The sequence below is a fragment of the Parambassis ranga genome, chromosome 10, assembly GCF_900634625.1.
Source record: "Parambassis ranga chromosome 10, fParRan2.1, whole genome shotgun sequence".
Lineage (NCBI taxonomy): Eukaryota > Metazoa > Chordata > Actinopteri > Ambassidae > Parambassis > Parambassis ranga.
Genome location: NC_041031.1, coordinates 24,343,301 through 24,368,061, shown reverse-complemented (window position 1 = coordinate 24,368,061; position 24,761 = coordinate 24,343,301). Strand labels below are relative to the sequence as shown.

General features: G+C 49.5%; 2 protein-coding genes across 3 annotated transcripts; one reads left to right on the top strand and one right to left on the bottom strand.

Moving 5' to 3' along the window:
• Window positions 1–1,729: 1,729 nt before the first annotated feature.
• LOC114442572 (proteinase-activated receptor 4) lies at window positions 1,730–3,389 on the top strand. Its single transcript, XM_028416267.1, has 2 exons — window positions 1,730–2,021; window positions 2,270–3,389. The coding sequence occupies exons 1-2, from the start codon at window positions 1,916–1,918 to the stop codon at window positions 3,328–3,330; spliced, it is 1,167 nt and encodes a 388-aa protein (XP_028272068.1). The 5' UTR covers window positions 1,730–1,915; the 3' UTR covers window positions 3,331–3,389.
• arap3 (ArfGAP with RhoGAP domain, ankyrin repeat and PH domain 3) lies at window positions 3,376–22,396 on the bottom strand. Of its 2 annotated transcripts, none has more exons than XM_028416265.1 (35): window positions 22,265–22,396; window positions 18,037–18,199; window positions 16,896–17,798; window positions 15,770–15,810; window positions 15,613–15,689; window positions 15,472–15,536; window positions 15,172–15,402; window positions 14,764–14,833; window positions 14,443–14,563; window positions 14,175–14,359; window positions 13,961–14,067; window positions 13,670–13,869; window positions 11,045–11,130; window positions 10,784–10,966; window positions 10,332–10,473; window positions 10,148–10,252; window positions 9,659–9,812; window positions 9,483–9,585; window positions 9,176–9,374; window positions 9,036–9,099; window positions 8,790–8,953; window positions 7,893–8,105; window positions 7,537–7,642; window positions 7,316–7,463; window positions 7,170–7,238; window positions 7,024–7,098; window positions 6,766–6,883; window positions 6,554–6,682; window positions 6,345–6,481; window positions 6,195–6,277; window positions 6,041–6,076; window positions 5,869–5,932; window positions 5,643–5,780; window positions 5,525–5,563; window positions 3,376–5,355 (listed from the first exon to the last, which is right to left on the bottom strand). In XM_028416265.1, exons 2-35 carry the CDS (start codon window positions 18,108–18,110, stop codon window positions 4,894–4,896), a joined length of 5,091 nt encoding a protein of 1,696 aa, XP_028272066.1. In that variant the 5' UTR covers window positions 18,111–18,199; window positions 22,265–22,396; the 3' UTR covers window positions 3,376–4,893. The 2 variants fall into 2 exon arrangements, with proteins under 2 accessions (XP_028272066.1, XP_028272067.1); XM_028416266.1 differs by having other exon boundaries at window positions 7,316–7,397.
• Between the last annotated feature and the right edge of the window lie 2,365 nt (window positions 22,397–24,761).

The following is a 24,761-nucleotide window of genomic DNA, read 5'->3' as shown; positions in this document are numbered from 1 at the left end:
AGCTGATTCATAACTGATACCTGACCAGTGTTTCCTATGTACATTCCATCAATCAGATATTCATGGAGAACGATCCGGTTGTTCAGTTTGGACCTCCTGCACAAGGACACGTCTCCCTAAGAGGACATAATGATGCTGGAGGTCTCCTACCAGTCTGTTGTTGCAGCACTCTGTTCCTCTGTGGTCTGCTGGGGGGCAGTGGTGGAGAGGAGGACACTGAACAAACTGTGATCCATCATGGATAACCCCGACCACCCTCTCCTCCCTGTACGGGACAGACAACGGAGCGCCTTTTCCAAAAGGCTCAGACAGCTTCACTGCCGTAAGACAGTTCAACACCTCATCTCTGTGCCAGAGATAACACTGTGAGGGACAAGGTTCAGGTTTTTAACTATAAAACTGTTGATGAAGATTCTCAATCATCCAAGTCATCATACGTAGAGAAGATTGAAGCAAGGCGTCTGGACTTGTAGAGTTTTCTAGAAGACGTTTCGCTGCTCATCCAAGCAGCTTCATCAGTTCTAACTGTTTGGTGGGAAACATGGTTTATATGTGGTTACAGACCTCAGTGGGTGGGTCTGGGTAAAACTTAAAAAAACTTAAAAACAATAGCACTAAATGTTTCCATACTTACCTGTGATGGTCTGGCTGACTGGGCCAGGTGTGTCTAACGACTGGCTAACGACTATGAAACTGCACACTGCTGTTATATATATATCACATCACATCACATCACATCACATCATATCATATCACATCATATCATATCATATCATATCATATCATATCATATCATATCATATCATATCATATCATATCATATCATATCACATCTTTTCATATCATATCATATCATATCATATCACATCATATCATATCATATCATATCTTTTCATATCATATCATATCATATCATATCATATCATATCTTTTCATATCATATCATATCATATCATATCACATCATATCATATCACATCATATCACATCACATCACATCACATCACATCACATCACATCATATCATATCACATCATATCATATCATATCATATCTTTTCATATCACATCATATCATATCATATCATATCATATCATATCATATCATATCATATCATATCATATCACATCATATCACATCACATCACATCACATCATATCATATCACATCATATCATATCATATCATATCATATCATATCATATCATATCATATCATATCATATCATATCATATCATATATCATATCTTTTCATATCATATCTTCATAACAAACTGCATAATCCTGTCTGGACTTATATTTATACCTGCATTACAAATTGCACATTTTTGCTTCTGCACCTATGTTTATTTTTTATTTTGCTGTAAATCATGTTTATACTGTTTGTATTTATATATTATATTATATTTTTAGTATGCTTGAGTGACTGTTGTTTTGCTGCTGCAACAGTGAAATTTCCCAGCTTGGGATGAATAAAGTATTTCTATTCTATTCTATTCTATTCTAACAGGACTATTTGCTGAGACGTGGACCATGTCCTGAATCTGAGTTTGTGTTGTCATGGCAACAGCAGCAGGAAGTTCTTATTAGCATCAATAGCTCTGATGTCCACAGGAAACTTGGGCTGAGCGGACAGATGACTCATCTCTGTGCTGATCTGTTATTGGAGTTTAGAGCACGGGGGCGGAGACCATGAGGGGAGACACATTTCCTGTGTGAGGACTGGGAGAGAAACACTTTTCATCAGTGCTGAAACACACGAGTTAGGACGTGTATGAGACACACACATCTGGAGTCCATGAGCAGAGGAGGCGTGCTGATCAGGCGGTGCTTGCACAGACCAGCCCCACAGAGCAGTTCTGGAATGTTAGACGCCTGCTGCTGCTTTGGACACACAGAATACACAGAAGAAGAAAAATGGGTCTGTCTGTCGGGACCCTTCTGTTTGTCCTCCATCTGTTGTCCATCTGCAGCGTCTCTCCATCTTCTCCTCCTACAGACGAATGTCCCAGCATGTCTGTCCGTAAGTCTTCTTCTCTTCTTCCTGTGAACACATGGAGAGGCCTGTGTGTGTGTGTCACTGTTAATGTTACCTGAAGGACTGTATGTGTGCTTAGAGCTGTGTGTAAGACTGTGGTCACACTGTGGCCTGACCCGTGCTGACTTTTCTGAGTTTGTCCTAGCAGGAGATTCTTGTTGCTGCACAACATTCCATGGCTGAACGAGCCACTTCCTGTTCTCTGTGACTGATGTGTGCTGTGGTCGCTGCAGGTCTGCGGACCTTCAGGCTGGTGGCGACCTGTAACTTCACAACTCTGAACGAGAAGCAGCTCCAGGAGATCCAGGCTCCGACCACCAACCTGTTCCTGCCGGTCCTGTACCTGCTGGCCTTCATTGTGGGTCTCCCCTCCAACCTGCTGGCTCTCTGGGTTCTGCTGTTCCGGACCAAACCGCTGCCATCCATCACGCTGCTCATCAACCTGACAGTGGTAGACTGCCTGCTGCTGCTCATGCTGCCATTTCGCTTCGTTTACCACTTCCGAGGGCACCACTGGCAGCTGGGCGAGGCTTCCTGTCGTGTAGTCATGGCGATGTTCTATGGACACATATACGGGTCTGTTTGGTGTCTGGCCCTGCTGGCTCTGGACCGGTACATTGCTTTGGTTCACCCCTTTGCTGCCAGGACCCTGCGCAGCCAGCAGGCGTCTCTGTTCATGACGGGGGTAGTGTGGGTGGTGGTGCTCGCTGCCATGCTGCCACTGCTGCTTTCCCAGCAAACATACTGGCTGGATGAGCTGCAGATCACCACCTGTCATGACGCGCTGCCAGAGGAGGAGCAGGAGAAGTACTTCCTGCCATATTTTACCACCTTATTTAGCTCCTGCTTCCTGCTGCCTTTTGCTGGTGTGCTGTACTGCCATCTGGCAGTGCTGCGCACCCTGGTGGCCCAGGGGAGACGCTATGCTCACGCCATCCGTGTGACAGTGTTGGTTCTGTCAGTGTTTATCGTGTGTCTGCTGCCCAGCAACATCCTTCTCCTCCTCACTTACACTGACAGCTCGCTGGTCGGAGATGGTGAGGACGTCTACGTCCCCTATATGGTTAGCTTAGCAATTAGCACCTTCAACAGCTGCATCGACCCCTTCATCTTCTCCTACATGTCGCCGGAGTTCAGGGAGAGAGCCAGGGGCGCCCTGCGCTGCCGTGGTAACGATGGACACATCATCAACCAGGAGACCAACATGTCCTCATCAGCTTCTGGTCAGAGGTCAAAGGCCATCCTGCCGTCCAAGTGCAGTGGACAGGGGGTGTCTGGACAGGACAAACGGTGACACGCTGTTGGGTAAATTCCACATGAAGACTGTACTGATCCATGATTGGTTCAAATAATCAGCTTTATTTACAAAATAAAAATAACCTATAAAGACAGAATTCATGAGAAAATACTTCCATTCTTAAAATAATTCAGACCCTGTGTCAGTGAGATCAGATATTTTAACATAATAAATCTTTTAATGTTGACTTCATGAAGCTTCCTCATCACTGCTGGCAGCTGTGACTGTACTGAAGAGAAACCCGAGGCTTGTTTGGGTCCAGCAAGACGGAATTCTTTAGAGAAATAAACCTTCTTTTCCAGCTTCAATGTCTGCTTCAGGGCCTGCTTTGTGAAATATACCATGGAGCTTCTTCTGACTCTGTCCACACAGGACACAGGTGAGAGCGCACAGAGAGCGAGGCTCTGACAGAAAGAACACAGTGAGCAGAGTACAGAGGGTTTCCACTACACCAGAACACTGCAGACATCCTGGCACACCTCCCCTCTTCTACAGCGTGTGACTTCAGACACTCGTTATGCTGATTCGGTGTGGAGGGGCGGGTCCAGCAGATGGCGCTGAAACATTCACCGCCTGTTTTTCTGTTGATCTGTCACTTTGAAAACAGGCGGTCATGAGCAGTCACTACCTGCTCAGGCTGTGAAATCTCCCGGCTGTCCGCTCACAGAGCCGTGGGTGGTTTGCCGTGGAGCTCTTTGTAGTGAGTTAATATTTGTACATATTCCTTTACATTTACTGCACTATATCACATGACCATCTATGCTGCTGTGCAACGTTTGTACATAATTCTGTGTAGTGCAAAACAAAGAGAGAAGGGGCGATGGTTGGATCCCAGCTCCTCCCTAAGTCATCGTGTGTCCTTGGGAAAGACACTTCACCCGCACTGCCTGTGGCGCCTTGCTAGTCACTGTATGACACTGCTTGGCAGCAGCCTTAAACAATTTCCCTCTGGGATTACTAAAGTATCTAAAATAAAAAAAATAAAAAATAACTTATGTACGGCCCCAGACGATCTGACTCTGGGTGAGTCTGCAGAGACAGTACTCCAGCAGGAAATGACTGTTGGTTTAACACTGGTCTCACTATCTGCAGCTACTTGTCTACTTCCCTGTCACATGACGATTTAACCACAGGAAGTGGACGTTCACCTGTTTACAAAGGCAGTCTGTGAAACACAAGAAGAGTCAGGTCAGGTGGGTCGAACTGGATCCAACATGTCGCTCATATAACACACAGTACAAAGTATTTCCCCCACACAGATCTGCTCTAAACTTCGTCTTTTCACAACACAAATGACGACTGATGGAGAGGAAGTAATCACATTAAGAACTTCCGTTCATATGTTGTAGTCAGTGTGTGTGAAGTGACCTCTCAGCCTCAGATGTGACGTGAAATATTAAATGAGGTTGTTGACAGGCAGCACTTTCTACAAGATGAAGACATCTGGAGTCTTAGCTCTTAAATGGCCAAGAACATGTGACACTGCCGATAGCTGGCTGAGCTGATATCCTCCTGACTCTCACTGTCATATTTCATCCTCCTCCTCTTCAGCGCCCTCTCTCAGACATCATACAGCCTCTCCTCCTCCTCCTCCTCCTCCTCCTCAGTCTTCTTCACAAAGGCGGACGACAGCTCCTGTAGGACCAGCTCCTGTGACGGTGTGCACACTGCCTGCAGCGGCTGCCTCCTTCTCACTGCAGGCTGCTGGACGTGTGCCTCTCCATCCCCTCCCTGGCTTCCTCCTCCCCTGTTCCTCTGTTCCAGAGTTTCCGCAGACCCTCCAATGGTCTGGACTGGCTCAGGGACGATCACATGGTCAAGATGACCAGCTTCTACTGGAACCAGTCTGAGGGGTGGGTCATCCGGAACCTCCTGGGTTTCTGCAGCGTTGCTGGACAGGAAGCTGGTCTCAAGAGATTTTAGAACCTGCAGGCCAAAGTCTCCCACCTCCTCGTAGACTGGCTCAGGAAGGTCCAGGGACTGGGATCGGTCCTCAAACGAGTCCGGCTGGACCTTCATGGGCTAGAAACACAAACAGACATAGTTCGGAGAACCCCGGCATGTAGTGATATTAATTAAATTAATTCAAGTCTATTCTATTTATATAGAGCATTTCACAACCAGAACCGTCTCAAAGCTCCATATACTGTCCACACAATACCAAGTACTACAAAGAAGTAATAGTACTCACGAAGTACATGGAGAGAGTCCTCCTGTCATGGAGTTTGCGCTGCAGGAAGAGGTAAAAACATGAACTCATGCACAGTTGCAACAGAAGCATCATGAGTAAAACCAGCTCAGCTTCTGACCAGTGTCTGATTGGCCGACAGCATGCTACTATTGCTCTCGTCTCCTCTGATGGGGACAAGCGGCATCGTCCCAAACTTCTGTTTGGAGATGTCAGATGAAGAGTGACGCCTCAACACTGGAGGACCGGGGTCATCATTCTAGAAACAACAATCAAAGAGTGAGGATGGAGGGGACCCAACCCAGGATTACTAATCCCAGCTAATCCCTGGTCCTGCTCTCACTGACCTGAGCTTTGAGGAAGCTGCTGATCCACTCCCACAGCTCGTTCTCACAGCTGCAGCACAGGTAGCTGTGGAGAGAGGGAGCATAACCGGTCATTGCTTGATCCAGAAACTTTCACTGTCAACACATGTTGGCTGCTGGCTGATGGACGGGAATGCAGTTCACTGATACTTACAGCTGGTGTTTCTCTGACATCACTGTGAAGCCCCACCTGCAGGGGGAGACAAAGATTCCCTGTATTAATGATGTCATCTCTGCTGACCTCTGTCATCCCTTAGAGCCTCTAGTTTAAATGCTGATCAGGTCATTAAATGTCATTTCAGGTGTACCTGCTGGGAGCTTTGAGCTTCCTGCGGATGCCGATGTAAATCTTCATGGACTTCAGAGACCACTCCTTCTCCGGCTTGATGCTCTGAGAGGGGACAAAGACCCATCAGGACCACAGATGTTCTGACTGGTTCATGCAGGAGCCTTCTTACCTTCTTGTCTTTGAGCAGGAGCAGTTTGTGGTCTCGGATCTGGAATGTTCTCTCCTGGAACCTGGTCCCCTGAAGTAGCTTTGGAGGTTCCTCACGGCACCTCAATAGGCCAATCTTCATGATCTGGCTTTTATAGGCTGATGGACACGTTCGAAATCATCAGCAATGAATTTCACAGACGACCCACCAATGATCTACCAGTCACCCACCAGTGAGGATGGTGATGGCGTCTCCTTTAGGAACCCGCTTCACTACCAGGTAGGCTGAGCTTGGGTCTGCCATCTTACACCACTGCAGAGCCTGCTCTAAGACTTTCTCTTTGGGGTGTAATGGACGCTCTAAGACATTAATAAAGCCCACACTTGTCAGACAGTAGCCATTTGAAGTGCACAGCTGTACAGGTGCGTCAGTGCTCGCTCACCCAGCTGTCCGTCTTCAATCACCTCAAACGTCATCCACACATCCTTATCTCCGGCCGGGACATTTCTCATGTACAGAACCTGATTGGTCAGCTCTTCTGCACTCATGGTGGGAGACACCTGCAGGGTCATAGGTCACACACTGTCACACAGAATCTATCCCACCATTCGCAGGGTGCGAGAGGTCACATCACCCCGGTAACAGGTCAGTGACAGGAAGCCACCTGACGATTAGCAGTAATATTACTGACTGGACTCACTTTGAGAGTCATGCAGCAGTCTGGTATCTTCATCTCCAGATAGACTTCAATAATCAGATCACCGGCCTGAGACAGCTGCAGTCAGAACAACACACTGATTACCGTCAGAAATGCTCACATCATGTCCAAGCCACATGATCATATACCTGAGTGTCCTTCCAGCTGGTGATGAGGCTTACTTCCAGTTCGATCTGAGTCTGATGCTCCTCATCAATCTGAAACACCACCACAGGTCAGTTGGTTCAGTTTCAGCAGCACAGAGAAGAGCGCCCTCATGTCAGAGTGTACTTACATCAAAGACACACAGGTAGTTATCTATCAGATCCTCCACGATCTTCACCTCGTGCTCGCCTTTCCCGTCTGTCTGGAACAGACTGGGAGCAAACAGCAGTGACAGGTTCTTGGTGCACATCTGGTTCAGATCAGCACACTTCTGGACTCTGACAGAGACAACCTAAGATTACACCCATGCTCTCAGTGTGGTTCACGGCTGCCACCTTGCAGGAAGCTTACCTGAATAGGTGACTGATGAGAGCAGCGAGAGTCGTCCGGTTCACCCGCGGAAGGCTCCGGATGATTTCTTTGTAGCGGTCCAAGCGTGCACGCTTCAGAGGGATTTCTGAACACGAACAGTTAATGTGAATGAAAAGGCAAACAATGTTGTCTTCTAATGAGAATGCCTGCAGCTGACATGAGACAAGACTGGGACCATGACTCAGAGGTTAACCCCAGGCGATCGTCCACTGGCTGATCTCTGATGTTGTGTCTTAGGACTACAGACACACTGGGCTGAAATATGGTAAAAATGCCTGAAGTCCAGACCTGAACTCTACCAGCACCGACTGTGGCCTAAACTAATCAGAACTTACTGGCAGCTTCCTGCCACAGGGGGTGGAGGTCGGCCATGAAGATGGGATCATCGATCTCTCTGAAGAACCTCTTCAGGACATCGGTCACGTCCTCGATGAAGTGGTCTCCGATCCGCAGTTTGACGTTTCGAGCATCCTTACGAAACTCCTCCATCAGCAGTTTGATCCTGGATTTTGCCCCGTTCTTTCTGTAGATCCCTTCGTGGCCAAGACCTGGACAACCAACCATGAGGCTCAGTATTCCCTCAGTCTGAACGTTAAAAATGTTTGTCATTGAGGACATGATCACTGCTGATTCTGACAGATAAGATAAAACAGGTTTTATCAAAGCACACTGAAAAACCAAACAGTCCATTTCTTAAAGCTTCTTTGATCAGAATGTCCTCCAGGCGCTTTACCCAGAGACCCAGAGTCTGCCCCCTGAGCAAGCCCTTGAAGGCAAACAGTGGCAGGAAAAAGCTCCTTCAACAGGAAGAAACCTTAAGCAGTTAATGCTGCTAGCATAGCTATGTTGAAGGCTGAGGGCTGCTCTACCTGTGTCTGTAGCCAGACCTACGAACTACCTACCTTACTATGCATGTCCCAGCATTGAGGCCGGAGACACTGCATTACATGCAGTGACATATCACTGACCTTAAATATCTTCCTTCTACTGTTGCCTGGTCTTCTCTGAGATGGAACAGAAACAAGAGGTGCACCTGAAGTGATGCCCCGTGGACCTCCACCACAGGTTAATGTGGCTTCAGTGCAGTTGTCTGTGTTAAAGGTTGGAGATATTTTACCAATGTTTACATCACTGCTGCAGTGAGGGCACAGAAAGACACCTGTTCCAAGTTCAAATAAAGAAAACCCTGACTGAGCTGTATGATGATGTACTGAACTCCTCCTCTTCCTCACCGTACTGCGTGATGAAGGCGATGCAGCTGTCTACGATTATAGGGATGTCATTTCTGCTTAGCTGTTGCTCTCTCAGCGTGTTTCCTTTCCCACCAGCTGCCCGCTGGATGTCCGAGTACCACAAAGAGAAATCTGTCCGACCAATTCCCTGCAGGTGGAGAGTTCTGTGTGGAGGAAATAGAAGCGTACTCTCCTGTTACAACAATCCAGAACCAAGAACTGGGTGCCCAGCAGAGAAACCCTTACCTTCCCTTCTCTACTAAGACCAAGATGTCTTTCTTTTCATGGTTCTCGTGCTCAGACGCAATACCTTTAAAAAAACATCAGTCAGACAGAGAGACTATGTATCTGTGAACCAGAACCTGGGACAGAACCAGGGTACTAACTTAGCTCTTGCAGGCGGTTCAGGTTGATGATGTCCTCTGCTGCACCGTCATTTCGGGGACAGATGAAAAGGTTGGACTTTTGCAGGACAAAGTAAGCCTCCTTCCACTCCTGAGGGTCCAACATAGCTCGATACCGCAAGAGTCCAACCCGCTCAAATTCACGAGTCAAAAGGCAGTGACAGCTGAGTGGTGTTGCAGCCTAAGGACAACAGCACAGAAGTCTCAGGAAAGAGGAAACATTTCGCAGTGATGTCTTCATTTTGAACCATGTCTGTTCGGTGGCAGAACATCTAAAACCAGACCAGACCTTTCCAATGGCTTTGGTCCAGCTGTGCAGAGCATCGGCTGTTTCTAAGCCAAACTGATAGAGTTTCTCCGTAGTCAGATACAACTCGAAGGTGTAACGGAACCTGAAAGACAGAAGGCAGATTACTGTATCACACCCATCAAGGCTGACATCACTTCTGAGTGACGAGTACAAACCTGTCAATGAATCCGTTGTTGTTGGAGGAGTCGGGGCGGCTGACGCCCAAACACACAATGTCTTTACAACCAATCTGCATGCAGGGATCAGCCAGTCGGTCGGACTCGTAGAAGAGCAGAGACTGATCCACTGAGCACCAGAACTTCTGGAAGTCTGCGAGAGGACAGATTGATCAGGGAGTTCTTACCGTGCTCCTTTGAATCATAGAACTGATCTATAACATCTGAGGTCAGAATAACGACCATATCATTATAATATAATCATTTGACAAACTTTATGTTTGGATTCACAATCACAGCCGGTTGTCATGGAAACCCTGCAATCAAAAGCTGCAGCCTCATGTTACCGTGACAGACACACGGCATCGGCCACCAGCAGGTCAGACTGTCCATCCACTGACCTCGGTTATTACAGACTAAATGAAAAATCTAGTGAAGGTTGAGGTGCAGCAATGCATGACTGACCCCTGCGCCGGCAGTCCGCATTACCTTCTCTGGTTTTTCTGGACAGTGTTCCTCTGTTGGCAGAACTGGACTTGTAAAGGTAACCAGAGTGGAGGACAGGCTGCATGATCTCATCATACACGCTGGGATCTGATGAACAACAGAAGAGTCAGAAACAAAGACTCAGAAGTCATGGAGGCTCATGTTAGAGGATGGTTTGGCCTCAGACCTGCAGGGGTGCAGAGATTGGGCAGGTGGGGATGTCGTTGGCAGCTGTTGGAGTCATTGGTGAGGCGGCCTAACTCCACCTCCGAAAAAATCTGAGTCACCGTTTTCAGGAGAGTTTGCTCAGAGACAGCTGAGCACAGGACCTAACAGGGGCATAGACAGAGAGGCCGTTAGTTGGTATGTTCCATTGTTGTTGTTTACTGAAGAGTGAAGCAGGCGTGGTTTTTAATCAGTGAACTCTGGGCATGGTTACTGACATGGCACATTTAATGGTGAAAACACTTATTTTTTTCTGCTCCTGGTCACACTGAGGAGGCCCGGGTGCTCTGAAACCCTGAGGACTGGGGAGGGTACTCTAAACAAAGCATCGGCCTGTGGTGGAATAAGCAGGACGCCTGGTGTTTTCCATGTCTGAGGCTGCTGCAACAGTTATAGGAGCAAAACCAGTCAGACCTTCAGCAGCTCTTCTTGGCTGGTAAACGCTGGGTGGGGGAGGCGGTGTCGGCCCTCTCGGTACTTCTGGGTAATGAAGTCTCTCCTCTGCTCAGCTGAAGCATCGCAGTCCAACTCCTCTGATGGAGGCAGACGAGCCGCCCAAAAGTCATTGGCCCGGTCGTTCCCCAGCATGATGAACAGCTGACACACAGACATGCAGTGAGTACAGCTGTGCTGCAGGTTCTGCTGCTCAAAGCACCAAAGAAGGACTATTCTCACCTGGACGATCTCGTTGCTCCACACGCTGGTGTCCAGTTTCAGGCTCTGAACTTTGGAGACCATCGTCCCCAGACTTCTGTGTTGCCCTGGACACACACACACACACGCAGGCTGTTACACCTGGGGTCCGTTTCATAAAGCAGCTTCAGTGAAACTCTGAGGATGCTCAGCCTGAAATGAGGCAAACCTCCAGTTAACTGTTTCAATAAGGAGGGTAGTTAAATCTGAGGTAGAGGAGTGAGTTAAACCGGTTTCATAATGCTGAGTTACCATGGTAACCATGGTAGTCTGTGAACATCACTTGAGTGTCAGAGAGTTTGTCTCTCATTCATTCATCCACATCAGACCCGTTTAGACTAAGTGAATGATGATCAGCTGACATGTTCTTTCATTAGATAAGATTAAACTATTAATCCCAAAGGAAATCCTTGAAAAGATCACGGTCTTGATGAGGTCTTGATTTTTTTTATATTCCAATGACTTCTTAAGCTGAACTCCTTCTATGCCCGGTTTGAGGCCAACAACACCACACCTGCTGTGAGGCTGCCTGAGGACCCTGACGGACACCCTGCAGTCCCCACATGCTACACGGTGACCCATTCCCAAGGAAGCCCCCACTACATGCCTGAATGACTACCGCCCCACTGCACTAACCTCCACCATGAAGCGCTTTGAGCGCTTTGAGGTCAGGACACACACCTGCTCCTCGCGTCCTGACTCCCTCGACCCTGGTCAGCTTCACCTCATCCACACTGACGCTGAGCACTGCTGGCCCTCAAGGCTGTGTTCTCAGCCCTCTCTACACCCTGACGACCAGTGCCACCCTGAAGTGGGCGGATGGTACCACCATCCTGGGTCTCATCACCCACAATGATGAGACCGCCTACAGAGAGGAGGTCCTACCTGGAAACATGGTGCCAGGAGGTAATGGCTGTGCTAAGCAAAAACTCACACATTTGTCTCTCGGGACAAAAAGCGCCCATTGAAAACCATTGAAAGTGAAAATAACGCAGTCCTTCATGCTGAATGTGCTCCTCCAAAGGACTGAATGTGTGAATGTGAGGCTGTAAAATCATTCAGTCCACAAACTCTGAGGCTGTGTACAGGAAGAGCAGCCTGTCCGTCCTGAGGAGACTCGGGTCCTTCAGTGTCTGCAGCAGGATGCTCCACACGTTCTACAGTCTGTCATGGCGAGCACCATCTTCTTTGCTGTGGTGTGCTGGGGATAAGGCATCAAAGCAAAGGACGCCAACAGACCGGACAAACTCACCAAAGAGGCGGGGTCTGTTGTTTAAGCTCGCCAACCTGGAGGAGGCGGCGAGGGACAGAGTGCTGGCTAAACTGCTGTCAATCATGGACAGCCCCTCCAACACTGTGGACAGACTGAAGCAGCTTCAGCCACAGACTCCTGCTGCCCCGCGGCTCTAAGGACCGGGACAGGAAGTCCTTCCTGCCGTCCGCCTCAGACTGTATAACTCCTCTGTGACTGTCAGAGCTGAGCTCACTGACTCGGCTGAAGCCTCATCTCAGCTTCAGACTGCTCAGTTACAGTAACTGTGTTTTATCTTCTATCTTCTTTATCTGCTTCATGTGTGTCTGTGTGTGTGTGTGTCTGTGTGTGTCTGTGTGTGTGTGTGTGTGTGTGTGTTCACTTTCTTCTTCTGTTGTTGCTGCCATGTGCCTGTATGTGTATATAAGAGTGTTTGCTTGTGTTTATTGTATTTGGATATGCTGCTGCTGTCTCTCTGTCTGTCTCTCTGTCTGTCTGTCTGTCTGTCTGTCTCTCTCTCTCTCTGTCTGTCTGTCTGCCTGTCTCTCTGTCTGCCTGTCTGTCTCTCTGTCTGTCCGCCTGTCTCTCTGTCTGTCTGTCTGCCTGTCTGTCTCTCTGTCTGTCCGCCTGTCTCTCTGTCTGTCTGTCTGTCTGTCTCTCTGTCTGTCTGTCTGTCTGTCTTTCTGTCTGTCTGTCTGTCTGTCTGCCTGTCTGTCTCTCTCTGTCTGTCTGCCTGTCTCTCTGTCTGTCTGTCTGTCTGCCTGTCTGTCTCTCTCTCTGTCTGTCTGTCTGTCTGCCTGTCTCTCTGTCTGTATGTCTGTCTGTTTGCCTGTCTCTCTGTCTGTCTGTCTGCCTGTCTCTCTGTCTGTCTGTCTGTCTGCCTGTCTGTCTCTCTCTCTGTCTGTCTGTCTGTCTGCCTGTCTCTCTGTCTGTATGTCTGTCTGTTTGCCTGTCTCTCTGTCTGTCTGCCTGCCTGTCTGTCTTTCTGTCTGTCTGTCTGCCTGTCTGTCTCTCTCTGTCTGTCTGCCTGTCTCTCTGTCTGTCTGTCTGTCTGTCTGCCTGTCTGTCTCTCTCTCTGTCTGTCTGTCTGTCTGCCTGTCTCTCTGTCTGTATGTCTGTCTGTTTGCCTGTCTGTCTCTCTCTCTGTCTGTCTGTCTGTCTGCCTGTCTCTCTGTCTGTCTGCCTGCCTGTCTGTCTGTCTGTCTGTCTGTCACTCAATGAGGAACTCGAGCACTTTACCATCTACAGGTCATGACTTCATCAGCGGTCGCCTTTCACTGCAGTCTGTCCCAACATAATCTAGTGGTTGTCCTGGTGATTGGGCGTCATTATGACATCACTGGAGGAGGTCCTACCTGCACAGTTCTTGCAGATGACCACACACAGGTTGATGGAGGCCCAGTCAGGGTTCAGGGCTTTGCAGTCGGCACACATCCGGTTGGACCGGTTGGACCAGATCTTCTCAGCTACCTCATAATCAGACAGCGTCTCTGCAATCGCCTCCTGCAGCGCCTCCATCCAGTCCCGCTTGTCCCGGTCCGAGTCTGCTGTGAAGCTGAGGGGTGCAGCAGAGGTCGTCACAGCAACATTTGAGCAGCAGAAACAGGCTGTAAAGACACTTCTGCAGAGCTGACTGATCAGCGTACCTGAAGGTTTTGTATGGCGTGATGAGGTCGAAGCTTTTGTGTTTTCCGTCTCTGATCGTTGCACCTCGAGCTTCGATCACAGTGATGCCGATCCCATTACGGAAACACTGCAGACAGAAGTGCTCAGGGTCACAGGGTCAGCAGGCCGCCCCTTCAGTCCAACAGATGCTGTTTCAGTTGTTACTTCCTGTTTCATTGTGCCACCTCTGCTCACCTGCTCGCTCTTGTAGAGCCAGATCTGATCCGTGTTGATGGCAGCATAAACTTTGGACTTGGTGCCCTTCAGTTCCAGCGCTCCGTGCTTCTGGCAGTGAGATCCTGGACCGAAGCGCCGACGACCAAACACCAGTTGATCTCTGACATGCTCCTGCAGCGTGGACACCCAGCGCCGCCGCAGAACTGGAACACAACCCCACGTCTGTTCAGTGTCCGCCTAAAACTGCAAATTCATGTGTGTGTGTGTGTGTGTGCACGTGTCACACCTTCATTATCAGTCCTAAACACAAAGATACGCTGACTCGTCACAATTTCAAACTTATTGTCTTTGGCCAAGCGGGCCATCTGGATGGCAGCCAATGGGATCACTCCTTTAGGATAGACGTCCTGAAACACCAAGGACCAAACCAATCAATCAATCAATCAATCAATCAATCAATCAATCAATCAATCAATCAATCAATCAATCAATCAATCAATCAATCAATCAATATCACTGTATGCTGGTGGTTTTAAATTAAGGATGTGCATGGACTGACTGGGAAAACGAGAAGTAAAGCCTGAACGCTGAAGAACATGAAGCATACCTTCTCGCTGCCGAAGTACATCAGAGTTTTGCCATCAAACTTCACATATCGCTTCTGGAAAACGTAGTTCCTGGAAAACAGAACAGATGAACGGCGAGGCACCGACGGCAACAGATCAGACATCAGCAGCACACAGCAGCTCAACGAAGAAGCAGAGAAAGGAGACCACACACACCGAGAGGAGGAGGAGGAGCAAGAACAGGAGAGGAAGGTGATGAGGCAGCTCCTCAGGAAGGAGGAGACACAAGGAGGAGCAGAGAGGAGGAGACGCAGCAGGACAACAACTGCTGAGCTCTGACCTCTGATGAACACACAGGAGGACAGAGAAGCATGAGAGGAAGCTCCACCTGATCCAGGTGTGTGAAGCAAGCACACCCAGTCTGCATGAGACCAGCAGCATAAACACACCCCTGTGGAGACAGCTTGTCCAGCCAGCTGCTGACGATGGGCGGGGCTCTCTCAGTCAGGGAGGTGTAGCTGGCGTACGGGGAGATGGTCAGGTCCTCATCAGCCTCTGAAGTGTGGTGGGGCAGGGAGAGGCAGCGGAGGGGCGGAGCTTCTCCGACGGTGCTATAACCCTGTGAATCTCCGCAGTGACGAGCCTGAGACAAGCGCTTCGTCCAGGAGAGCTTGTGACACCTGATGGTAAAAAACACATTATGGACATACTGCAGCGAAGGCCGCTCACAGCTGGATGCAGCTGCTTACCCATGATCCTCTGGGACTCTGTCCTCGTCTTTTCGGCTCTCTCTCCCCTCTGCTGTCTTCTCTCTCTGCAGGACAGATTATTCGGTCACGTCTGGAGACAACATCCACTGAGGAGACGTCACATTAGCTGGCTTGTCTCACCTCGCTGCTGTGTGGACGTCTCACAAAAACCGTCTCACAGTACGGGCTGATGTCGTCATCTGGGTCTTCTGTGGACGCTGTTCAACAAACACACTGAGCTTTAAGACCTCATGACTATCTCTGCACCGAGGGGCTGCTAATGTCTGAGGGACCTCACCTCTGGTCGAGCCGGAAGAGTTGTTACTTATAGTGCTGCCGCTGAAAACACACACAGACACACACACACACAGACACAGAGAAACACACAAACACACACACAGACACACACAGACACACACACACAGACACACACAGACACACACAGACACACACACACAGACACACACAGAGACACACAGAAACACACAGAGACACACACAGACACACACACAGAAACACACAGAGACACACACACACAGACACAGAAACACACACACAGACACACACAGACACACACACAGACACACACAGAGACACACAGAAACACACAGAAACACACAGAGACACACACAGACACAGAAACACACACACACAGACACAGAGAAACACACAGACACACACACAGAGACACACAGACACACACACAGACACACACAGACACACACACACACAGACACAGAAACACACACACACAGACACACACAGACACACACACACACAGACACACACAGACACACAGAGACACACAGAGACACACACAGACACAGAAACACACACACACAGACACAGAGAAACACACAGACACACACACAGAGACACACAGACACACACACAGAAACACACAGAGACACACACACACAGACACAGAAACACACACACACAGAGAAACACAGACACACAGACACAGAGACACACAGACACACACACAGACACACACACACACAGACACACACACAGACACACACAGACACACACACACAGACACACACAGACACACACACACACAGACACACACAGAGACACACACAGACACACACAGACACAGAAACACACACACACAGAGAAACACACAGACACACAGAGAAACACACACAGAGACACACACAGAAACACACAGAGACACAGAAACACACACACACAGACACACACACAGACACAGAAACACACACACACAGACACACACAGACACACACACACACAGACACACACACACACACACAGACACACACACAGACACACACACAGACACAGAAACACACACACACAGACACACACAGACACACACACACACAGATACACACACACACAGGTGAATGGAGGAGATCCAGTGAACCACATCTATGTGTATTTTTCCAGAGACCCACCTGTTCCTCGTCAGGGTCCTGTCCAGAGTCTGCCTGGGTGGAGTTGGAGGAACCTGGCTGTACTGGCCTTTCCCTCCGTTGGGGGCAGGAGAACTGGGCAGAGTACCCCAGTAGATCTCATTGGACACCATCTCCATCCCCCCTCCTCCGTGAAGCCCAGTGGGCGGGGATCCAGAGAGCCTGTCGGCACCACCGGGACAGGACATCGAAGAGGACCGACGTTGCTCCGAGGAAACGGGTGAATACCAAGGCAGAGACCCCTGCAGCATGGCGGGGAGGACCCCACGGTTCAGTCGAGGGGGAACAGGGGGTATCACACTGCCGCTGTCTGACAGAGACAAGCTGCGACTGGGCCTGGTCCTCCCTGCCCGGCCCGCTCTTTGACCGGACACCGCGTGGTCTTGGTTGTCAGGTGTAGACGTGTCCTCTGAGGTCAGACCCTCAAGCACATTGAAACAAATGGACTCCTGGGAAAGCCTCCTGGGCTGAACAGGGTCGGCTGAGGGACAGAAGTGGATGGGTGCGGTCCTGCGGCGATTGAAGACTGTTCTGGGTTTAGGAATCGGTTTGACCACCGCTTTGCTGCTGTCAGTGTTTGTCAGCATGGCGGTGAGGTTCGGAGCTGAAACGTTCCTTAAGGCCTCAAAGTTACCTGGTCCACCCCACGGGCCAAAAGGCGTGGCAGCGTTAGCTCGCTCTAAACAAAGGTCTGTCGCTGGCGGACGGTGCTCATGCAGCAGATCTGCTTTCTGACCGTCTGTTCTCTGAAGGTGAGCGACCAGTCGTAGGATTCTCTTCCTGTGTCCTGTGGCCGTTACTCCCAGACTGACCAAGGCGTCATGATCCAGGTGTGTGAAGTCTCTAGCTAGCAGGAGGCTGGCTCGACGGAAGGTGTCCAAGTATCTGCAGTGATAAGTGCAAAGTAAATCCAGAACATCCTGTTTAGGGCTACAGTTTGTTCACAGAGAGACAGAAAAACATATGAAGGTCATTGCTCTTAGTGAAGACATGTGCTGATTGGTGGATGAGTGGGTGTGTTCTGGTAGGGTGGTGAGGTGTTGAAGCAGTGTCACAGTCTTCCAGTGTTCAGGGACATGAGCTTTAAATGTGGGAGGTGAGGGGTTAATGTCTCTGCTCTGACCTCTCGAGGTGGATGGCTGACAGCAGCGTCTCAACCGGCGTGCTTCCATCCAGCGAAGCCATGATGACCAACATGGAGTCTGGACTGGGCGGGGTGTCCTCCACCTGCAGGAAACACTCGGGCCATCACTGACCTACAGCAGGGACAGACAGCAGCTGTCCATCTGAAGGAGACAGAGACCGACAGTCACTCTGTGTGTGATCATATGTAATTATGAAACTCTTCATCCACTTCATGACATCATCAGCAACCGTGTGCTGTCCTGACAGCTGTGGACTTTGACCTCCGGAGGTCACGAGTCGACCAAAACCACAGAGGAAAAACCATGATGTCAGTTCCTGTTCCTGTGTCTGCAGCAGGATGACCTCTGACCTGTGGGGGGGGCAGGTGATCAGATGTACAGAGACAGTTAAATAACACCCAGCTGACCTCGGACACACAAAGACATTCCAGCCCCCCCACACACACACACACAGACACACACAGGATGGAGGGAGTGCCAGCAGCTCAGGGGAGGCCCGTGACTGAGCAACTGAAGAACTGTTACCTTGTGCAGCAGTGTGTGTGTGTGAGAGTGTGTGTGTGTGTGTGTGAGAGAGAGAGTGTGTGTGTGTGTGTGTGTGTGTGAGAGAGAGAGTGTGTGTGTGTGTGTGTGAGAGAGAGAGAGTGTGTGTGTGTGTGTGTGAGAGAGAGAGTGTGTGTGTGTGTGTGTGTGTGAGAGTGTGTGGTGTGTGTGTGTGTCTGTGTGTGTGTCTGTGTGTGTGTGTGTGTGTGTGTGTGTGTGTGTGTCTGTGTGTGTGTGTGTGTGTGTGTCTGTGTGTGTGTGTCTGTGTGTCTGTGTGTGTGTGTGTGTCTGTGTGTGTGTGTGTGTGTGTGTGTGTGTGTGTGTGTGTGTGTCTGTGTGTGTGTGTGTGTCTGTGTGTGTGTGTCTGTGTGTGTGTGTGTCTGTGTGTGTGTCTGTGTGTGTGTGTCTGTGTGTGTGTCTGTGTGTGTGTGTGTGTGTGTGTGTGTCTGTGTGTGTGTGTGTGTGTCTGTGTGTGTGTGTCTGTGTGTCTGTGTGTGTGTGTGTGTCTGTGTGTGTGTGTCTGTGTCTGTGTGTGTGTGTGTCTGTGTGTGTGTGTGTGTGTGTGTCTGTGTGTGTGTGTGTTTCCTCTGCAACAGTTTGAAGGACATCACTCACACTGTTTTCATTGTTTGTTACAGTGACAGTGTAAAACACTGAAGGAAATCTGACTGTGAACTAAAAATAACACACACACACACACACACACACACACACACACAGGTCAGCAGCGTCCAGCTGGAAGACAAAGGCCGTGGAGGAAGTGAGTCACAGCGGCTTCCTCCTGTCGACCTCCTTCCTCCTCCAGACTCGGGCAGCTTCACATAAACCAGCTTCTGTTCTGCCACGTACCCTCATCTGATCTGCCTCACAGCGGGGGTCCAGCCTGTCGGGACCAGTCCCCACAGTTCGCATCATAATCTAGCATTTTCCATTCATACACAGCAGCTGCTTCTTCTACAGACTGACCCACAAACCATATGCAAAGAGAAGCATCCCACTGAACACGCTCAGAGCACAGAGCTCAGACCACCACATCCAGGCCTTTCTGAAGCTACAACAAACCAGCAGAGGTCAGGAGAGCTCCGCGGAGGACAGCGGACTGAAGAGGACACATGTTTACCAGAGCTGCAGACAGAGAGCTGAGAGGTTCATCCACATGAATGAACCCTGCTGCTCTCATCAATACATCAGGTGACTGTGTGAGCTCCACCTGACTGGGTAAAGGACTCAGAGCACCAGGTCCTCAGTCCCCGGGTCGGCTGTGTCCACACAATGGAGCAAAGGTTCTATGAGTTCTTCGACGACATGCCGCTGCTCCTCCAGTTCTGTTTAGAACAGGAAGTGACTTCTTTGGGCCTGCTCTGGGAGCCTGAAGCTTGAGGATTTTAGTGGCAGGAAACTGGTGAAGGCTGCAGATAAAGAGTGAGGAAACACAGCAAGAGGATACAGACACTCCCATCCCACTTCCACCGAGAAACCAGACCACGCTGCTGAGATTCACTGCAGTAATGTTAGATCCACACACTGGAAGAGCAGAACCCAGGGACAGTCTGCTCAGAGCCATGCCGTGTGTCCAGCTGTGCGGCTGCATAATGCTCATTTTCTGTCCTGATCAAACCTCACACTGAGGAGGTAACACTGACTGACATTCACACGCCGCATGGCCCAGATACAGTCACATGACAAAACATTTCACAGTGTGAAGCAGAACAAGAACTGAAAGCAGCGCCTTCTGATCGGCCTTCTCCGGCTCATCAGTGTCTGGTCCTGTCGACCGCAGCAGAACACAACACAGGACACAGCTGTCCTTCAAACACACACTCAGGATGTCCTGCGAGCATCTTTAGTCTTCACTTATAATGATGATGTTTGCAGCCTTCATATCATGTGACCTCATCGACTCATCACTGTGATCTGTTGTAAATCATGACGAGCAGCCTGACAGTCAACACTCAGGGCGTACAAAGCTCACAGCGGAAATGCAGTCTGACCCGGTCTGAGTGTGACCCAGGGTGTGTCATTGTCTGTGTGTGTGTGCTCGGCTGACACCAGAACAGCATCTTGGTCCAGCCTCGCCCCCTCTGCTCCCTGAACACCACACACACCCTTTCCTCCCCTCCCACCCTGTCTTCTGTCTTCTCACCAGCAGCTCAACGCCCTGTGGGCTAACAGGAAGTGCTCTTGTTGATACGGGGTTCTCCTCTGCGTTCACCTGGGGGCCCAGACAGGCCCCGCCCACTTCTGAGCAGTGAGACAGTCGCACGTGTGATCGTGGTCACGTGTTCGACGGGGACAGGTGGAGACGCAGAAGGAGGAGTCAGGGTCAGCGAGCGAGGCCGTAATAACAGTGAGGCTCTATTGTACCGAACAGAGGCTGATTGTTCCCTGTGACAAGAAACTCACACTCACACTGACTCACACAGACACACACTCACACACACAGACACACACAGACACACACACACTCACAGACACACACAGACACACACACACTCACAGACACACTCACACAGACACACTCACACAGACACACACACGCTAGGGAGGCTGAGCTGTGTGACTGTGGGCTTCCTGCTGTCACTGTGTTCTGGTTTTATCTGAGACAGAAGAATTATTCAGCCAATCACTAAGCTTTACACTGCATCATGTGACTGTCTGATGGCACTGTTGAAAAACCTGCAGGTCACATCTGTAGGCCTCAGTGCTGGCACCTTACGAACACGGGGACGCCTCTGGACCGCTGAGCTCTGCACCAGGGAGGACGTCAGAGCTCCAGCAGCAGCTGCTGACGAGCGCCACGCCTTCATGACCACAGGCGGCGTTCTGTGCGAGGGACGTCAGAGCCAAGAAGTCCCCGCTGCACTCGAATGCACCATGTAGCCCGTGTGACACCAATACTGACACATGCATGAGCCAAGGCCCACCTCCAACCAGATCCTGGACAACAGGAGGGCATTGATAAGCTGAGCATTAAGACATCACCTGATCAGGACCGTCAGGTCCCCGAGGACTTCACATCTGACAGGTGTGATGGATGCTGCTGTTCCGCCCTGTCCAATCAGAGCTCAGATCAGTAAACAGAGGTCGTTACATCACAGCCGTTTGTTTCTCAGGAGGAAGACAGCCGGCCCCACTTCCTGTTTCACCCTCACAGGAGGACTGACTGATGATGTAACTGGCTCTGTTTGCCTGTCTACAGGCGTGTGTGACGTCACACTGACGTGACACCTTCAAAACACCTGAAGAAGAACTCACAGCTCCCTGCAGACTCCTTCCAAAGAAGAGGAAGAAGGGTCTCACTGCACTGACATCATGCTGACATCACATCTACATCACAGCACCTGTCCAGGTGGACCTCTGACCAGCAGCCTGCAGCTGGACCAGGGTCCAGTCCTGTCCCCTCGTGTGTCCTGTTTTATCTTGTCCCTCCGAGTCCAATCATGTCCCCTCTGAATCCTCTCCCGCCCCCCTCAGTGCCGTCCTAGTTCTCTGTGACTCTCCTAGTTCCTCATGCTAGGTCGGTCTCCCGCGCAGTCCAACAGCACCGGGGACGGGACCGGAGCAGGCGGTGTTAGGAGTCCATCCGCAGGGCGCGCTGCTTCCTGCGGGTCTCGGACTGAGATCAGCTCTCAGTTTGGGGAAAACACAGATTTAAAGTCTCACCTTGGCCTGGTTAGTCCTCGGATCCGGTCCAGTCTGGCTCGTGCTGTCTGTTACCGTCTCTGCAGGTTTCGGTGGAGAGAAACGTCCGTGGAATCCGGAGCGGCTCTCAGACACGGAGGAACCTCCGGGAGGAGAAACTCCGCTCTGAGCCGAGGCAGCAGCTGACGGCAACAACCACTGCGGCGACTTCCGGTCACTTTCACAATAAAAGTCAGAGCGGACAAATGAAACAACAATCAACACATGTTCTAAAGGAAAACACAACACGATCACACAACACGATCACACACGAACAGAGTGTGTGTCCGTCGCATTTATTCAAACAACATGAAAGTGTTGTTTTAATGAGGGCGCAACACAGACAGGGCCTTTATTCTGAAGTCTGTGTGTGTGTTTCTGTGTGTGTGTGTGTGTTCAGTGTGTGTGTGTGTTCAGTGTGTGTTCAGAGTGTGTGTGTGTGTTCAGTGTGTGTTCTGTGTGTGTGTGTGTGTTCAGTGTGTGTTAGTGTGTGTTCAGTGTGTGTGTGTGTGTTCAGTGTGTGTTCATTGTGTTCTGTGTGTTCAGTGTGTGTTCAGTGTGTGTTCTGTGTGTGTGTGTGTGTTCAGTGTGTGTTAGTGTGTGTGTGTGTGTTCAGTGTGTGTTCAGTGTGTGTTCATTGTGTTCTGTGTGTTCAGTGTGTGTGTGTGTGTGTGTGTGTGTGTTCTGTGTGTGTTCTGTGTGTGTGTGTGTTCAGTGTGTGTTAGTGTGTGTGTGTGTTCAGTGTGTGTTCAGTGTGTGTGTGTGTGTGTTCAGTGTGTGTTCATTGTGTTCTGTGTGTTCAGTGTGTGTTCAGTGTGTGTGTGTGTGTGTTCAGTGTGTGTTCATTGTGTTCTGTGTGTTCAGTGTGTGTTCTGTGTGTGTTCTGTGTGTGTTCTGTGTGTGTGTGTGTGTTCAGTGTGTGTTCTGTGTGTGTTCTGTGTGTGTGTGTGTGTTCTGTGTGTGTTCAGTGTGTGTTAGTGTGTGTTCAGTGTGTGTGTGTGTGCGTTCAGTGTGTGTTCTGTGTGTGTTCAGTGTGTGTTCAGTGTGTGTGTGTGTGTGTGTGTTCAGTGTGTGTTCTGTGTGTGTTCTGTGTGTGTGTGTTCAGTGTGTGTTAGTGTGTGTGTTCAGTGTGTGTTCTGTGCATGTTCAGTGTGTGTTCAGTGTGTGTTCAGTGTGTGTTCAGTGTGTGTTAGTGTGTGTGTGTTCAGTGCGTGTTCAGTGTGTGTTAGTGTGTGTGTGTTCAGTGTGTGTTCTGTGCGTGTTCAGTGTGTGTTCAGTGTGTGTTCAGTGTGTGTTCTGTGTGTGTTAGTGTGTGTTCAGTGTGTTCAGTGTGTGTTAGTGTGTGTTCAGTGTGTGTTCAGTGTGTTCAGTGTGTGTTCAGTGTGTGTTCAGTGTGTGTTAGTGTGTGTTAGTGTGTGTTCAGTGTGTGTTAGTGTGTGTTAGTGTGTGTTCAGTGTGTGTTAGTGTGTGTTAGTGTGTGTTCAGTGTGTTCAGTGTGTGTTAGTGTGTGTTAGTGTGTGTTCAGTGTGTTCAGTGTGTGTTTTGGATGTCAGGCTTTAACCAATGAGCTGCACACATTACAGTTTTTTCTGATTGCTTAAACACTATCATTGATTCTTATAGCACAATTTCTAAAACTATTAATAGTTATATTAAAATCTCTCACTGAGTTTACAAAGCTAAAAGCAGCTTTACACTCAGTTTGCACTTTTGTAACACACAAGTTGCAATTGTATAAATATAATCCACTTCACAACATCTTTGTGCTGAACTGTAAACACAACTCACTGCTTTACACACAACTTCTGATCAACACACTCCTAGTCAAACTACACACATGTATGGCTGGTGTTTACACTGCTTTGCCAACTGTCTGGCTACACTGTCACATGTGAGAACTGTTTTACATCATTAGTTCACTTTGCAATCAGCACGAGCTGTAAATAAGACACAGGTAAGCTTCAGTGTGGAGAACAATGGAGGGAGGAGAAGACTGAGAAGAGAGAGAATTAGAGGAGGAAGAGGACATGAGGAAGAGGAGGAAGAGGAAGAGGACGAAGACTAGGAGGTGGGTTTAGAGGAAGAGGAGGTGAAGAGGAAGGAGGAAGGGTAAGAAGAAATAGAATTACTGATGTCATCAGAGCTACAATAGTGGATCATGTGATCAACCATGGAATGACCCTGAGGGAAGCTGGACGGGTTCAGCCTGAGCCGCTACACTGTAGCAAGCATCATAAGGACATATTGATGAGAATGGGTTAGTACAGTTCCCTCACACTAAGTTTTTTCTGATTGCTTTTTGGCTATTTGTGCAAAACTCTACACAGACGTCCTGTGTGGACTGAAGGGCCGAAGCTAAATGAAGTCTTTAACTCTGCTGCTGGATCAGAAGTGTGATGACCTCGCTGCCTTCACTGTATTTATCTGCAGCTGAAAAGCTAAACATGATGACAGCATCCGCCATTTTGCCCGGACACAT

Excerpts from the sequence above, each read along its gene's own strand:
- LOC114442572 (XM_028416267.1), top strand. The coding sequence starts at position 1,916 with ATGGGTCTGTCTGTCGGGACCCTTCTGTTTGTCCTCCATCTGTTGTCC. Across the intron at positions 2,022-2,269 it reads ATGTCCCAGCATGTCTGTCC|GTCTGCGGACCTTCAGGCTG; the intron begins GTAAGTCTTCTT and ends TGGTCGCTGCAG.
- arap3 (XM_028416265.1), bottom strand. The coding sequence starts at position 18,110 with ATGTTGGTCATCATGGCTTCGCTGGATGGAAGCACGCCGGTTGAGACG. Across the intron at positions 15,811-16,895 it reads AGGACCCTGACGAGGAACAG|CGGCAGCACTATAAGTAACA; the intron begins GTGGGTCTCTGG and ends GTGTGTTTTCAG. Across the intron at positions 7,239-7,315 it reads ACTACCTGTGTGTCTTTGAT|ATTGATGAGGAGCATCAGAC; the intron begins GTAAGTACACTC and ends GTGGTGTTTCAG.